Below are 17,666 nucleotides of genomic sequence, written 5' to 3' on the forward strand. Positions count from 1 at the left end.
TGATCCTGGCAACAGATGACATGACTTTCTGCTAGGTTTATCCCTTCTCCTAATCCACCCACAGACAAGCAAGCAGTGTCTTAACCAGGGGTGGTACCATTTCTCTCACCTGTCCACAATTTCACAGAATATCCAGATTTTTTCCTCATATTTTGGCGTGTTCCTCAAATTTTTGGTTTTCTGACAAATTCTAGAGGATTAAAGTTACTAATGCAAGACATTTGAGTTTTAGACTTCATACTCTTTAGAAAATGCTTTTTAATGCAAAACCTCTTATTCTATCAACTTTCTAAGTTTATAAGAGCAGAATGGAACATTTGTTCCTGATTTTGGACCTTTGTCCAGAATTCCTGTGCTAAAAGGTTGAGATTTATGGATGCTACTGATTCAGCACAATGGGCAGCAAGTCCCCACTCTAGTAAAAATGAATTATTATCACCCCTCATTCATACTTTCCTTCCCCAGTTGGACTTTTAAAACTTTCATGTGCTCATGTTTTCAGAGGTGAAGACAGATACCTTGCTTTCTGCCAAAGGGTGACACCTTGCTGCAGTATATGTCTTGCTCTTGCCTTTTGACATTTTTGAATTTGGAGCAGTTTCCTGAAAGGAAATTATATGATACTCTTGAAAACAGCATGTTCTGACATAGATGGTATGATTACTTTTAGCTCTGCTCTCCACAGCATTTGTACTACTTCTAATACACATGCAGTGCATTTGTCTTCATTTCTCCCACTACTGCTCTAAGCTATTCCCTCTGGTCACTTCTGCCATTTAAGTAGCAAGTACATAACTCCTACAAAAATACCTGATACTTATGTATTATTGCAACCAAATTTCCAATCTGGCATAATTTGTTATGTTTGACCAAAAACATGTATGTTAACCTTAAAAGGGGTGTGTAAACTACTACTTTTTACTGTGTCAAGTTGTACTCGTAGACTACTGATTGTCTCAACACTGTATTAAGGTGGTGTGCTGGCATCCAAGAGAGAGAATTTGTACTAAGCTGTTGTGATGGAATCCAAACCAAACCATTTGTACTAAGCATTTGTTGTGGCACACAGGCAGTCTGTTAGTTGTTGCTTCACATATCCATTAGCTGCTGCTACACTTTTTACTGATCTCTGTACCCTTCATTTACTGATACTGCATGCTTACAATTGCATCTCTGGTACTTTGACTCATTGTTCATCCCAGTGATCTAATATATAGATCCTTTCTACAAATTTACTTCATTATCACTCATAAGAATCTCTTGTTTTAACAGGTACTAAATATCATACAATCTCACCATCAGTTGCCAGCCTGATAGCAACAGGAACATTGGGGCAATGCAAGAACTGCCTCATGCTCTCTGGCACATGTAAGAGGTGCAAGTATCTACTAACCTTCAAGCCGACCTCTCTTCAAACCCTGTAGACTGTTCCCAGCACAATGTCAGTTCTTACAAGCACCTCACATAATACAAGCATGGCCACCATGTCCTAGACAAACAAATAAACTTATTATGCTGATGTAATTAAAAGGCCCCTACCTAAACTATAAATGCATTCTATACAAAGGTTTGGCATACAGGACATTCGGCATCACATTAATAGGCAAATAACATAACACTAAGGAAACCACAACTACAAAAAAGGGGGCCACTCAACAGCCTTGCTGAAGCCCTTAAGGCAGCAAGGCTGAGACGTAGCATCTGGTAAAGTTTCAGTCATAGGTAACTCCACAGTCAGACACACGCATACAAAACTCATCAGGCAAAAAAAAAAAAAAAAACAGCATGATGGATGGCTGTCTCTTAGGGGACAGGAGTCACAGTGTCATTAGGGCCCTCAAAACCCTTCTCCCTAAGTGAATATATGGCATGGTCATTCATTGTGCGTGTGGGAGTGAATGACTTCAGTTATACCTCACTGGATCATATGGAGAGGGACATGATGGTGCTGCTGTCAGAATATGCATCTTAAATTGATGTGACAACCGTATTGAGCAATATCCTACCACTACAAAGAATGATGACACAATGCAAACAAAAGAGAACAGACTTCAATTATTGGCTTAGTTACAGGGGTCATTCTGAGGGAAACCAATACATATTAGACTGGGTCAAGATGATCAACAACTCTGTCTGCTTTGCTAGGGATGATTTGTACATCTCTCTCCTCGTGGCTTTGGTTTACTGGCCAGTACTTTTTCCTTCCCCCAAAATGCCTTTTTAGGCAAGACTAGTCTCCTCATATTACCTACAAAGCCAATCAAATTCAAAGCTATATAAAACTAACAATGCTCAATACTAGAAGCCTAAATAAGAAGTTGCACTCCTTACATGCATTCCTAGCTATTGAAACTACAGATATCTGTGTAAATTACTAAAACATGGTTTCAGAACACTGACAACATCTCCATAGCAGGGTTTCAAAACCTACCACTTTTTCAGACTGAATGCAGAAAGGGGCATGTCAGCATTTCTAAGAAACCATCTCACCTCCAGACTCTAGGACAATGACCTGGAACTCCTCCATATCCATTTCATGTTAAACATCACAGCCAGCTACTGTGCCCCCTCAATGTCACCTGCTGCTCATGAGGCTTATCTACATAAACTGACATCCCTCCCTACTGAGCCTAACAGCATTCTCTTGGGAGACTTCATGTATCCCTTCTTTAACTGGGAAATGTACAACACCTCAAATAAACATGCAAAGAGATTCCTGAAACTTATTATTGCTAGCTCCCTACATCAACTGGTTCAAGTCCCACCTAGGGGTTCAAAAATATCGGACACGGTTCTCATCAATATTGCCACCCTATGTTCAACATCTACAATTACCGTGTCACTTGTCAAATCTAATCAACATTCGGTAACACTCATTATGAGGGTAAAATCTGACTTACCACAAAACCCTTCATCTTTAGAGGCTACTCTAAGGCAAACCTAATCCAGCTAACTGAAGACCTGATGAAATTTAAGTACCCTCCTCACCCCAATGACCCCATCTCACACTCTGCCACATTTCTGGATAACTTCTATGCCCACCTCAAAGTATGCATTGAGGCAGGCATCCATCCCTTAAGACAAAAATATAATGCAAAATTCAGGAATAACCCCTATAGTGTAATCCTAGTATAAACAAAGCATACAATAAGAGGAAGAAACTTACAGCTCACAAAAGCAAACATAATAACCCATCATCTAAAGATAAAGATAAAAAAGGTCAACAAAAAACTCAGAAGCAAAATCAAATCCTTTAAAAGTTAGTATAAATTAAGAATTGCTACCTTTTCTAAGGACAACCACAAAGCCCTCTTCAGCTATGCCAAAACCCTTAAAAGTAATGCCAAGCAATGCTCATTGCTGACATGTAACAACTCTTACTCATCTGCTGAGACACAGCCAACATATTAGCAGATAAATTCCACTCTAATTTTACTTCTATGTCTCCCCTATTGCTCCATAACTTACTAGTACACTCACACCAAACCTCTGATCACCTCCATGCAAGACCTGAATGTTATCTCAAAGGCCAAAAACACTAAATCCATGATTTCTGATAATGTGCCAAGCTGCCTTCTTGTCAGCACCAGACACTGTGTGGTAGACTTGCTACTAAGCCTATCCAGCCTCATCTTCTGCAATGGATTCATGCAAGAGGAACGGAGAACTGTGGTAGTCATCCCTCTCTATTTTTTTTAATTTCTCCAAGTCTTTTGGGTTTCTAATACCATGATGGGATTGGATCCAATTCCTAAGTCAAAGTATGATTAAAGTTCATTGAAATTAGTACTGTTTCAGTCTTTCATGTTAGCCAGAAGTGCTCTTCGCAGCACCCACAATGTGTCCAGTAATGAATGCTTCTGTAATTCATACAGCATTGCATGTGTTGGTAACATACCTAAGTATGACTGCAAATTCTTTTTTTTTTTTTTTTATAAGACCCACTGCTCCTACTACTATAGGAACGGTCTGGGTATCCCTTCTTCCACATTGCCCTTGTTGCTGCCTGCAAATCCTGATATTTTATGACTTTGGGTCTCTCTGTAGAAAAGACACTTTAGTCATTGGGTGTAGCAATTTCAATGATCAATGCTACTTTCTTCTTTTTATCATGGGTTACTATATATTTGGGTTTCTTGCATCTATTTTTTGAACTGTTGGTAATGGGTGATCCCATGTGATATAAACATCATTTTCTTTAATGCTTTGTGGCTCATGTTTGCAATGTTTTTCAGCTACTTCAATATTATAATGTTTGCACAATCTCCAACGCAACAGTCTTGCCATATTATTATGCCTTTCGGTATACAGTCCTTCTGTCATTAGTAAATCACAACCAGCAACAAGATGTGCAACTGTTTCCAATTCTATTTCACAAAACCTACATTTTCCTGTTTCTCCCACATGTTCAATGGACTTGTAAACCAACATGTACATAGTCCACTATCTTGGGCCAATATTAACCCTTCATCTTTTGGTTTAAATTCATCTCTCTTAATCATTACTGCATTCGATCCTGATCAACATGAGATTGTTCCAACAGTTTTCTATACTTGCAACTGTATTTATGCATTTTCCACATTTCTTGCCTACTCATCTGATCCTTCACCTTATATTCTTTCTTCTGTTTTTTTCTGGCACATTCAGTTGCTGCCTGATTTTTTATCCACTTCTGGTTTGATTTCCATTCCCGCTTGACACCAACATGCTTCTGCTAAACTAAGCAGGGAAGTCATCTTAGATTTATTCTACTCATGTTTTAAAACTTTCACTATGTTTGGGTCTTGTGAGGTCAGCAGATATGTATGCAGTCCTACGACTGCAGATCTATACATGTAATCAATTTCGAGGAGGCCCATACCTCCTTCAGAATGGGGAATATGTATAATCTTGGTATATACTGACTTTATAAGTCATTTGATAAGCATGAAGCATCCTACTTGTTTTCCTGTCCAATCAAGCCAACACCTTTTGGGGGCAGTCAGTCACTCAAAAACTGTAAGTTAGGACAGGAAGAGCAAATTGGTTTATAGCTTGGACTTTGTTCCTAGATGTTTTCAATATTAATTTTAGTCTTCTAAAAATATTCCTTACCAAGTTTTTCTTGCATTTGGTCATGTTTTATTGTTAATCCTTCACCAAATCCCAAATATTTAAACACTCCCTCTTGTTCTTTTATATCCCATTCTTGTTCCAGGCTGATGTTTTCTTGATGCTGCAGCTTTCCTGCTTTAAAGGTTGCTTTTGCACATTTAAGACCAAATTACATTCTTATATCATCTGAAAAAGTTTTGACCACTTGCAGTTGTGCTTTCAGTTCCTCATCTGATTAACTATATAGTTTTAAATCATCTACAAAAAGATGATGAGAAGTCTTTACACTTTGTTTTCTGGGAGCCAAATTGTAGCCATGACCTAATTTGTTAAGTAGACAACTTAATGGGTTAAGGGCAAGACAAAAGAGCAGTATTGACAAAAAGTCACCCTGAGATATCCCCCTTTAAATTTTTATTCCTGGAATAATATAAGATACCTCTGGCAATTAACTGTGTGGTGACACAAGTAAAATGAAACAAACAGGCAACAGTAACCACATAGAAACACGGCTGTAATCCAGCTCCGTAGCTGCTCCCACAGCAAATTAACAAGCCAGAATGAAGGAGCAAATCAAAAAAAAAAAAAAAGTTCCAATAAAATACTATATAAAACTTTAAAACTTTAATAAACGGTAAGCACTTTCTCAATTACAATTACTTTTTCAGACCACGTTTACTAAAAAACTAAATATCAACTATATAAGTACTACCTACTAATTAACCAGACTCTAACATCAACCAATGATATAAAAGTACATTAGAAGTTGCTAAGATACACACACTTATACAGGAAATCACTATACTCTCTCCATTCACTCAATAAAAGTATCATTCACAAAAATCCAATGTATTGACTTTCTGTAGTCTATTTCTTTCATTGATCTTAATATGCCTACCCATCTCTGGTAAATCAAGTAACTCTTCTCTTAGATCATTTTTTCTTAACTGAGGGCACATTCTTTGTTCTCCATTTACTCAGGCATTCTACAGAAAGTTCCAGATTATCTTCCTGTGCCGCATTCTCTTCAGTTTCATCTGGTGTCATCCATTGCTCTTTCATATGGGAACTCACTGGCCTAATGCTTGCTGCGTCAGAGTTGCAACAGTTTCCTGTTCCTTCTCTTGCTTTGCAACTCTAACTGAACTTTTGTACTGGTTTCCTATAGAAGGGTCCAAAGTATCTTCATATGGCATTTAATCAGGTGTTTCCCATTCCACTGGTTTCTCCTTAATTTGGGGATCTGTTGCTCTATCCTGTTATGATGTTATCAGAGTTAGATTTTCTACACTAAATCATTCACATCGCAGGTAATCCATAACCTCGGTTTCTATTGCTTTAACTTCTCCATTACCAATTTTCTTTCTACTTTTCCTCTTTGTTTTCTTATTTTTGTATTGTAAAATTTCCACATCTGGATGCCTTTGCCTGTATTTCTCCTCAAATATCTTTGATGCTGCTCTTTTTGTATTGATTAGTTTTGCTTTCTCCTTTGCATAAATATTGCACCATATTACATCTCTTTTTCTTTTCCATGTCCATATTTCTTCTTAAGATGTCTCCTGCTCTTACTGTTTCTCCTTACTTTGGGGAATCGTTGTTCTATCATGCTGTGATATAACCTGTGTTAGACTTTCTACACTAAATCCTTCACCTCACAGGTATTCCATGACTTCAACTTCTATGTTTTTTAACTTCTACTTTACTAATCTTCTGTTCTATGTTCCATCTTTGTGATCTTAATTTTTGTACTGTGAATTTTACATATCTGGATGCCTTTGCCTGTATTTCTCTTTGAATAGCTTTGGGGCTGCCTTTTTTGTCTTGATTAATTTGGCTTTCTCCTTTGCATATATATTGCACCATATCAGATCTCTGTTTTTTCCCATGTCAGTATTTCCTTTTTATACCTTTCAAAAAATCTCTAGATTTTGTTCTTTATATTTTTGCACTTCCTCAGTCGCTTACTTTTCCAAACAGCCCAAAATTTCTTGGTCTGTATAACGTTTTTCATAAATGTGCTGTATTAACGAACACAGATTTTTATTTGAAGCGTCTGACAATTTTTCTTATGCAATTATTTTTCTTTCCTCTACTATCTCTCTTTTTGTGTATCTCCTGTCTGGAAATGTTTGACTTCTTGCATAATAGTAACAATATATCATTTCTTTCTCACCCTCAATAGTCTACTCTGTTGTCTTTATGGCTATTTTTTGGCCTATCAATTTTTGTGGACTAATTCCTTCTACAACGGGGGGCTATCCTCCCCCTGAGCCTGGCCTAGCCCCACTGTAGGAATGCTTCCATGTCTTGAGGATTCTACACGGTCATTTTTTTCCAGTTCTGGCACCAGTGCACCTACCAGAACTGGGCACTTTTTTATCCTGGGTCTTGTGCACCCAGCTATCTCTTATTTTTTAACCTATGTCTGTCCATGAGATATAAACTGTACTTTATATAGCATACATCAGTGTCATCTTGTTGAGATTTTGTGAAAAACAGGGTCCACCTCGTGAAGGTACTCACCAAGACTTGAGGATGAATTCAATTTCAGCAATATTACTCTCCTTTGCTTGCTGATTTATCATCTCTCCATTTGGACCCTCAACCTCTGAACACATTCATGCCAGAGGAATGGAGAACTGTGGTAGTCATCCCTTTCTATACTGGGAATCCACTAATGATCCAGGAAACTACAGACCTATAAGCTGCATCAGCCTTTTCTACAAAGCAATGCAATACACCTTTATGGAACTTATTAACAAGAACATAGACAGCCTGCAAACCCTGAACCCAAGCCAGTTTGGATTTGTTAAAGGCAGAATCTGTCTCCTGAACCTGGTGCTCTTCTTTGAACATGTCACTGATGCATTAGACTCGGACAAATCAGTCCACACCACCTACACATGGCCATGGCCTTTGATACCATCTCACATTCTAGCATTATCAATAAGCTAATCAAACTAAATGTAAACCCCTAAAGTACCCAAATCATAGCACACTGGCTAGCAGACAAAACCAAATGTATTACTGCAGAAGGCATGGTCTCTTCAAAAACAGTAGTTACCAGTGACGTCTTCCAGGGATCTGATGTCAAAGCTAACATCAAGGGTTTGTGGTTGACCAAGTTTGCAGATGAATGTGCACTTTGAGCTGTCATTAACTCCCCATCTGACCTCCAAATTCTTCAGGATGGACTAACATACATCGATAAGTGGTGCTTGGACCATGGCCTAAAACTAAATGCCAAGATATTTATCACTGTGTCATTTGGCAAAACTGGGCTCCTATGCACTTACCACATAGGTGACACTTCTTTGAAAGCTGACCCAAACATTAGTGAACACAGCAATTTCATTGATGATGAACTATCCTTTGATCACCATATACCCACTGCTGTTAGAAAATACCTTTACCTAGCCAGATAAGTACCAGATACAAGACATTTTCATCATTTTCTCTTCTCCTTCCTCACCATGCCTATAATAGAATATAATGGCCTCTTTAGTATGTACTTGTCTAAATATATGACCCAACCTGAGAGACAGCAGAATTTCCTTACAAAGATAATCAAGAATCTGTCCTTTTTGAGCTACCCAGGCAACTTTAAATCTCTCTCTCTTTTTGTCTTCTTTTCTGCTTCTTAATTATGCCTGAGAGGTGACCTACAGAGTCTCGAGGGATCAAATCCTATGTGGCCTCCTGCACATCTGCAAAACTAATAACACCCAAAATACCTGTTCAAGAAAGTTTAACTTTCACCAAAACATAAATGGGATCTACTGACAATATATTCAAAGAATCCTTCGTTTAGGTTCATAGGAATATACTAGGCTAATGACCACCATGGCCTTTATAAACCTAGCCACATGCAACCCAACCCAACTGCATCCCTTTGTAACATGTGTACCTTAACTGGGGGGTGGAGGTACATTAGTTAGGAGGCTGCTAAAAAGTTATGTGATGGGGTATATTAGTTAGGGAACGTTTACTGTTGGCCTGTGTCTATAAGAGGCAGAGGCCAGCTCAGGGATGAATTTATGATTACCCATCCAATGTCAGTTACAGAATGTTTACTGTCAAAAGAGAGATGGGGGCCAAACTTGGGAAGATCTTTGAATTTGCATTTCTTTATACTGATATAAGATCCATCATTACTATTTTGTTTTAAGGATACATTTCATCATTACATTTGCTTTTACTATTCATGTTATATATTCTGATGTGTATTTTTATTTTTTCTGTTTTGTTTTATTATAATAATGCTTGTTTATACAGATACATAGGAAAGTATTAGGCTAGTTGCCCTTGTGAGCCATGTTAAGCCCAGACAGTTTTTCTCAAAGGTGAGAATGAAACCCTGTACCTTATGTCTGTGAGGTAAATATCTTAACCATTACGGCAAACACCCAACCTTTCTGGAATAGACTTTCTTTTGATATAAAGCACAGTAGCCCCGTGACTCTCTTTAAGCATAACCTGGACAAACAGATGGGGAATCATAAATACAACTTCCATCTGGCCCCTCAAGCCTTCATGGAAAGGGGTCAAGACTAGGTATAAATTAGTACTGCTAATAGGTACCTGTGATTTGGGATACTGTAGCTAGGCTTCTAATAGTCCTCTGGAATGACAGCCTAGTATTAACCTATGAACCTAACATGCAAAGCTAACAGTTGAAGAGTTTTGCAAAGTCAGACTTGCAGTTCTTTTCACAGAATGTTGCTGTAAAGAAAGTAACAAGCAGACTCCGAGATTGTGAAAATAAAGAGAAAATGTGTTTTTTAGTATCTACAGTTTGCCCTTTTGTGAACTAGCAGTTTGTGACTAGCAATTTCCAGCTGATCCCAGCTACAGTTATTAGACAAACCCACAGCATGAGATACACACATCAATATAACAGCTGCCTACTTTTATGAACTTGTCAGACTTTTAAAGGTATTACTTTGCTAATGATTCATTCTATAGTCTTAATTGTCATGGTACATTTTTATCTAATGGATTTACTTTAAATCAATATCCAGCTGAAGAAAATACCTGCAGAATCAGTTGTGTTCAAATGCTTCATTCAATCTGATACACTGACAGAAAACACAATGGAAATAAGCAAATTGTTTCGATTACAATCAAAACGCAACTTTTCTACAAATTAATGTTCTGGAGATCAGTATAAATGGCTACATTGTGTGTCTGCCATATAAAAACTATCTAGTAAGTGTAAACAAACAGGAACTAAAGAAACATGATTTTTTAAACAACAGTCGGTTCACATATTTAGAAGAATTAGTACACCTCATAAGATTTGCCTGTACGCATAACTCATACGTGTTACTTTGTAGAACTTAGCATTATCTTCATCTGCTTTCAATGTCAACTGCAAGGGTTAGGCAGGTATTTCACATAGCAACTGTCCAGTATCCTTTTTCCACTACTGAAATGGCTTATGGACTGATTCTATGTGTACAATTTGTAAATGTTTGCTCAGCATCCTATTGGGTACTGTCATAAATATACCACTGTCTTTGCAATGAATGAACAAAAGCTGTACTGCCATGACTGTATACAACAACCATGTCCATCTGTAGGGGCAGAACTGAACTACCTTTATAGAGACCAGACAAAGTCTGTATTGCCATAATTGTACTATTTTTGTTATTTAGATAACACCGCCTATCCTTTTCCTCAGCCTAAATATGCACAAATGTCAGCAAGATCTGCAGCTGTTAAATGATGCCAAGTAGACACTTTTGAACTGTTAGCATTTATCAGCACTGTACTACTTGTTGCTGTGTGACTGTATATTTTAATATAATTAATATTGCCTAAGTATCACCAGCTAGGTTTTCTCATGTAACATACTACATTACATGCTGATGTGTGTGTGTGTATCTCCTCTGAGCTTGTATTTAAGTAGGGTGTTGTCACAGTAATCAGGCTACAAGTCACTGCTATAAGGATAAATCAGTTAGTAGTGGGTCAGTAGATAACATGTTGAAGACCAAGTGGAGATTCTTTTCCATCTCTTCTTTATGAAATGGTATAATGCCATTCCTCTGCTGTTCACACCCTCTTTCCAGCGGAGTGGCAGTCAATGGATGTGTAGTCCCACTGTGACTTGGGCAAGCCTGACATGAGCTTTACTTCCCAGACATTTGTCAAAGATGTTGTACAGAACCTTTTTCAAGTTTTCCAGCTCCATCCCATTTCACTTTTGCAATGCAAATGTAAGAAATTACTGATATTTTTCATTTTTCTCTTGAAAAAAAAAAAACTGAAGACATCTACATAGCATTTACATTTTAGTGAAGTAAAAACAAACAAACAAAAAAAAAACTTTACCATCAAACAAAACTGGAACATGCTTAGAACCCTAACAATGAAAAGTGACTCAAGCTTTTTTGCCCAGGTTTCTCTTCACTATTTTGCTCCAAACTTCCCTCCTCTGTCTGTCCTTCAGATCTGCTCATTATCGGACAAATCGGTCCACACCACCTACACCTGGCCAAGGCCTTTGATACCATCCCACATTCTAGCATTATCAATAAGCTAATCAAACTAAATGTAAACCCCTAAAGTACCCACATCATAGCACACTGGCTATCTGACAAAACCAAATGTATTACTGCGGAAGGCATGGTCTCTTCAAAAACAGTAGTTACCAGTGACGTATTCCAGGGATCTGATGTCAAAGCTAATATCAAGCTTTTGTGGTTGACCAAATTTGCAGATGAATGTGCACTTTGAGCTGTCATTAACTCCCCATCTGACTTCCAAATTCTTCAGGATGGATTAACATACATCGATAAGTGGTGCTTGGACCATGGCCTAAAACTAAATGCCAAGATATTTATCACTGTGTCATTTGGCAAAACTGGGCACCTATGCACTTACATAGTGTTCTTTTAAGTTGTGGAAGAAGGCAGGCAGGACGTATTTTTGTAAAGCAATGCTCATGCCCCTTCCCCCAATGTTAACTGTTCAGTGATATCACTGTATGAAGAAAGGAACCTATGAGCATGCACAATAATGGGACATTTGCCAGCACCCTTCCCTTTATAATGTATTGCTTGCCTGCTGAGTACTATAACATAGTGTTCGCTCCTCCCAAGAAAAAAACATGTCTTGTGGCTGCATAGTCCTTCCCCTTTCTGCAAATGGACCTAAATCACCAGGGTCACTAGTTAAACTTAGTGCTACAAGGAGGAGCTCCCCCTTTGTGTCTTTAAGCTTACCTTATACACTGTTTCCTTATGCTGCAATGTGATGCAGAACAGCAATATTTGTACTCCTGTCTTTGTTTCAGAATGTCAGACAGTGCCTCTCCTTTCCAAGAAGCATACATACTTAACTGACACACAGCATTTTTGTAACTGGAAACATGGGCACTTTCTGTGCTTTGTTTTAATTTTTTGAACAAATACCTTTAAAGTACACAAAGTATGGAAAATACTTTCTAACATTTTTACTTATTCTGTAGAATATATACAGCTGTATTAAGTAGGTACTTTAATCAGAATATTGAATGCTGAGTCCTTCTGCATAGCAATACATTTACACTGCTACATGCAATGAAACCATAAAAAATACTGCATAACCCTATAACAAAGGCAGCCTTCTCTGAAAAGAATAAGTAAAATAAGTGCAATTTTGTTTCAAAAAGTACGAAATACCTTAATAGTGCAATCACTTACTTGGGTGATTTGAGGTCTCTGTGGATAATCTTGTGAAGATGGAGATAGTTCATACCTCCAGCAATACCCATCGACCACTCAACCAGTAATGATGGAGTAACCTTTCGCCCTGCACGTAGTACCTCATACAGTTGTCCCTGAGCACAAAATTCCATGATGATGCAGTAACAAGGTGCCTGTGTACACACACCCCTGGAATATAAACAAAGATTTAGAGAACAATCAGTAGCCAGTGTCCTATAGGTAGGAAGTCAATGTATAATATATATAATGCAGTGAACAGATGAATATACTCTTCTTTTTCAGTAACCAGGTAGAGATTAGAAAGAAAACAAAGGTATGCCATTTAATTACTTCACAGTTATGGTCAGTTATGTGAAAGTTAAGGGACAACCTGAACTTCCAGCTACACTGAACAACAGTACAGCTACTAGCTACATCAGATAGCTGCATGCTCAGTGAGTAAGATATCTGCCAAACAGATCCATCCTGTACAGGCTTTCCCTGGCTGCTACAGTTTCCAGCAAAACATGCTGGTTTACTGGTAAATTTAATGTGCCCACATGCTTTGCACGAATTACTATATTTTTCCATCAAGAATTACTATATTTAGGTATCTAAAAGCAGCGGGGGGATCTAATATATAGTGAGGAATGAATCCCTTAAAGTTATGTGCAACGAATTGTACTGAAAAAATACTGTAAGCTTTCCAGAAGATGCTGAAATGGTGGAGTGAAACAACTGCCATGGGAGACAGACAAGGGAATATAGACATGCCAAGTTTCTGTCGCCATCCCTAACAAATGTCCAGTGTATTATTTTCCTTCTGTAAATGATACATATTGTCAGAGTGGAACTTGCTGCCAGAAACATGTGCTGGTGTTGCTACTAAAGCTTCAGGACTGTTCTGTTAGTGCCACCTTCACACCACGCTATGGCAGAAGGAAATTTCACTGAAGCCAACATTGTGCTACAATTCACAGCAAATTAAATCATTAAGTTAACCTTGTTTAATCACGTAGGATCCACTGGACTAAAAAAGTCTTTTTAAGAATGATTATCACAGACATGACCACACACAAGCACACAAACATGAATACAGTGTGTGAGTGTATAGATAATGTTATTTTGCTACTCTCCTTTGTGTAAATTTACAGCATCCTCAATCCTTGCTTGATTCAAATATTAAAATCCCTCCAACCCTTGCCATTTATATATCACAAACCCAAAATGTCCATTCTGCACATCTATACAACATATCTGACACACACACACACACACACACACACACACACACACACACACACACACACACACACACACACACGAGTCTATGTCATTTGATCTAACACAGAATATCTAAACACAAGTGATCGAAGCACAAACACAATTGATCTAACACACAATTCATCTAAATGCAACATAACTCAAAAACAAAGATAGATATAATTATAAATCATGTAACTCATGTATATTTTGTATAGGGAGTATAGACTACCATACTGGTCAGCCTGATGAGCTTGACCAGGTGGTCCACATGTGAGTGGGCATTTGGAGCACTACTGAAATGTTAATTATACTGTAACCTTCCTTGTGCTGTGTAGAGGTTGTGCACTGTCACAAGAACAATTCTGTTCATGAATGACACCCATGTGGTATATAAGAAGATAGAAAGCTTGTTGTACAATTGCACATGAAGTAGATTTCACTTCCTTTCTGTCAACAGACTAACTACTCAGACAAGCTTCTTGGAGCTAACTAGCTTGCATTCATATTTATTTATTTTTTTATTTTAGTTTTTTTTTAATTTATGTACAGCCACTAGTCAAAGTAAACCAGATCTTCCTGAAAACAGACTCAGTTTTTGTTAAAGGTAAATGAAGGCACCTGCAAGATCTGAGCTTAAAGTTTCAAAATGAGGATACAAGTTTCTTAGCTTCAAGAAACCTGAGTGGCTAATTAATCTGAAAAGGACTGAATTGTGGATATGAACTGAACCTACTTTGTCTGCCACTGTGGAAATGAAGCTATGCATCTTTTTATATATCACAAGAGTTAAAAAGATGGCCAGTGCAGATTTAAAAAAAAATGGAAGTTATAGACAGAAGAACCCCACCAGCTGTCCTCTTCTCTTCGCCTAGTGTGGTACAGGTAATCCTTTTTATGATTGTAACGAATGGAAGATGACATACAGTTCAAAGGAGAAAAGTGGCATGAAGCCATCAGAATCCAGGCACATTTAAGTGAATGCGTCACATCTGTGTTACAAATTAGTACTCCCTGTTAGCTGCTATAAAATGGTCCAAGTACCACAGTAAGGCCATGTACCACAAAAATAACACAAAGCCACTTTTTTGTTCCAGCTAATGAGAAGTTGAAGGGTAAGAAAATTCCTCAATAAGAACAAAATATGTATCTATCCACCCCACCTTAAATATGCAATTTTATGTTTCCATAGCATCCCTTCAGAAATTCATAAAAAGGTTTGCAGAAAAAACATTATCTAGAAAAAAGCAACTGAGTAGTTAAGAGCCACAAATGAAAACTGTAAACATACGCAGACATATTCTTAAGAATAAGATTTTTTTTCACTTATATCTCTCAAACGTATTAATTACTTTAATCCCTTTTCTATAATTATTTTGTAATGAACCACTTCTCTCATCTGACTTCTCCTAAATTTCAGTTCTCTAACATAATTTCTCCCTGACCTATGCCATCATCACTTCTTCAGTTCAAACTCATGACTGTGGAGTCCACCATGTTTAGTAATACTCTCTCGAGCCTAAATCAAATCTCAGAAAAAATATTGCTTGATAAGCAGAAGGAGATAAATGAGCAGCCTGTATAGCCCACTAATGCTTGTAACTTGCAATTTTCAGAACAGTGTAACTATATATATATATATATATATATATATATATATATATATATATATACACACACACACACACACACACACACACATATACACATATATAAATATATATATATATATATATATATATATATATATATATATATATATATATATATATATGTAGTATGCGGAAGATACATCAGTAGCAGCTGTGTGGGAGGCTTAGCCCTGATCCCCCTGACCCCGTGACAAATACTTGAAAGGTTAACAGTTTTACAAACTGCTGTTTTTGTGTTTGAATCACAGCTTATTTTTCCAAGCGTTGAGACTCACACAAGTAAATTTCAGACACCTCACAGGAAGCCCTGTCATCCATACTACTAGTCACCCTTTCCAGCAGGACCCACAGGTCATCTGGTGCCTAGAACAAACTAACACCCTCTCTATATGTGCTGCATAAAGGACCATCTGCTCCACCAATCAGTAAAATGAAAGTACTGACCAGGCTTCTTCTAACAGAAGGAGAGAGCAGCACCTGGCCTTCTTGTTTCTCTTTCACAGTGATCTACTTTCACTGCAGAACCTGTGTTAACATCATTCTGAATCTGAATGTTATTGTTACTCTGAAAGGTACATTTAGCATTTCTGACAATTTCCCAAGATGATGCAGTGCTGGGAACACTCTGGGACATGTAAGGAGAAGCATAACCTATAAATGTGCCACAACATTCGAAGAGAATGTAGAGGCCATTGATGGCATGTTGAGCTTGGGAACAAGGCATCTTTCACTCAGATTGTTATTCCAAGAAAGCATATTGTCAGGACACTAAGAAGGCCTTAACTGACTGATCACTGCATGCTACTAGTCAATTTGGGAGATCCTAGTACACAGAGATTTGTGGTGAATACAGATTCTCCCACTTTGCACCCTTACCAAACACAGTGGCTTTTGGGTTGAGCCTCTAAGTGAAGGATATTCTAATAATCCTTCCTGGCACCATCATGGAAGAAAGAGGGTTGGAGCAAATTCACAAAGAAAATGTCTTGATGCCATCCCTCTGATAAGCCCACTGACAGCAATCATGATCCGGGTCTGAGCATTCTGCTCCTTCCCAGGAAAAAAAAAACACATTTATACCTTGATTCATACCTTGATTGTTATTGTTTACCATCTACCATGTTATTCTGTGTAGCTTTTCTCCCCGTATCTCTGCTGAAAAAGGACCTGTGTCCAGTTGGAATTTCCCAGTAAACAAATGTAATAAATAAATAAATAAATTTATAAAAATTATAAAACTAGCACACTCTAAAGTGTAGCACGCAAAACACTAACAGAAACTGTTTTATCCAAGATCTCTGCCAAGCATCATCAGTCTTGAACTAACAGTGCAAATGTGGGAGAGGGCATGATGAATCAATTCCATTAATCAAACGGATTATTTGAAGTGAGCTCTGGTCACAGTAATCTCTCAGGGGAGCCCACACACTGAAAGAACTTCATCTGTAATTCTGATAAGGTTGGCTCTCCTTTCTAACCCTGCTGAGTTCTTCTGAATTACTGATGCTGACTAGGGAGAGTAAATTAATGAATACACACACACAGTTATGCCTATATATATATATATATATATATATATATATATATATATATATATAGTCATCTCACAGCAAGAGGTTCTCCAGTTTGATTCTCAGCTGGGGTGCCTTCTGTGCAAAGTTTGCATGCCATCCCCTGAGTTTGCGTGGTTTCCTGTGGGTGCTCTGGCGGTTTCCTCCAAAGACATGCTGTAGGTGTACTGGACACTCTAAATTGGCCATAGGTGTGAGTATGCATGCAAGTGTGCGGTATGGAAGAACAAATGTGGCAGGGCTAGCCATCTGGTGGTGTGAACCTTGGCTCTAGATGATTGTCATGTCGCAAAAACACTGAACTTTGACATTTCCGACTGCTCTACACCTAAAAACAAGTGCTAACATGAGTCAAAAAGGGGGTGAGATTTTGCAGTTCTGAATACCTCTGT

At 37.9% G+C, this 17,666-nt stretch overlaps 1 protein-coding gene across 5 annotated transcripts in view; it reads right to left on the reverse strand.

Annotated features, from left to right (window-relative positions):
* The window catches only part of MAP3K12 (mitogen-activated protein kinase kinase kinase 12), a 1,100,073-nt gene that overhangs the window by 321,889 nt on the left and 760,518 nt on the right, over positions 1 to 17,666 (reverse strand). For all 5 annotated transcript variants that reach the window (XM_044083918.1, XM_044083919.1, XM_044083920.1 and 2 more), the window contains one exon: positions 12,786 to 12,977. In XM_044083918.1, the coding sequence (XP_043939853.1) occupies positions 12,786 to 12,977 (192 nt within the window). The remainder of the gene's footprint in view (positions 1 to 12,785; positions 12,978 to 17,666) is intronic.

The sequence above is a fragment of the Protopterus annectens genome, chromosome 9.part0 (genome assembly GCF_019279795.1).
Source record: "Protopterus annectens isolate FY-2018-M chromosome 9.part0, PAN1.0, whole genome shotgun sequence".
Lineage (NCBI taxonomy): Eukaryota > Metazoa > Chordata > Ceratodontiformes > Protopteridae > Protopterus > Protopterus annectens.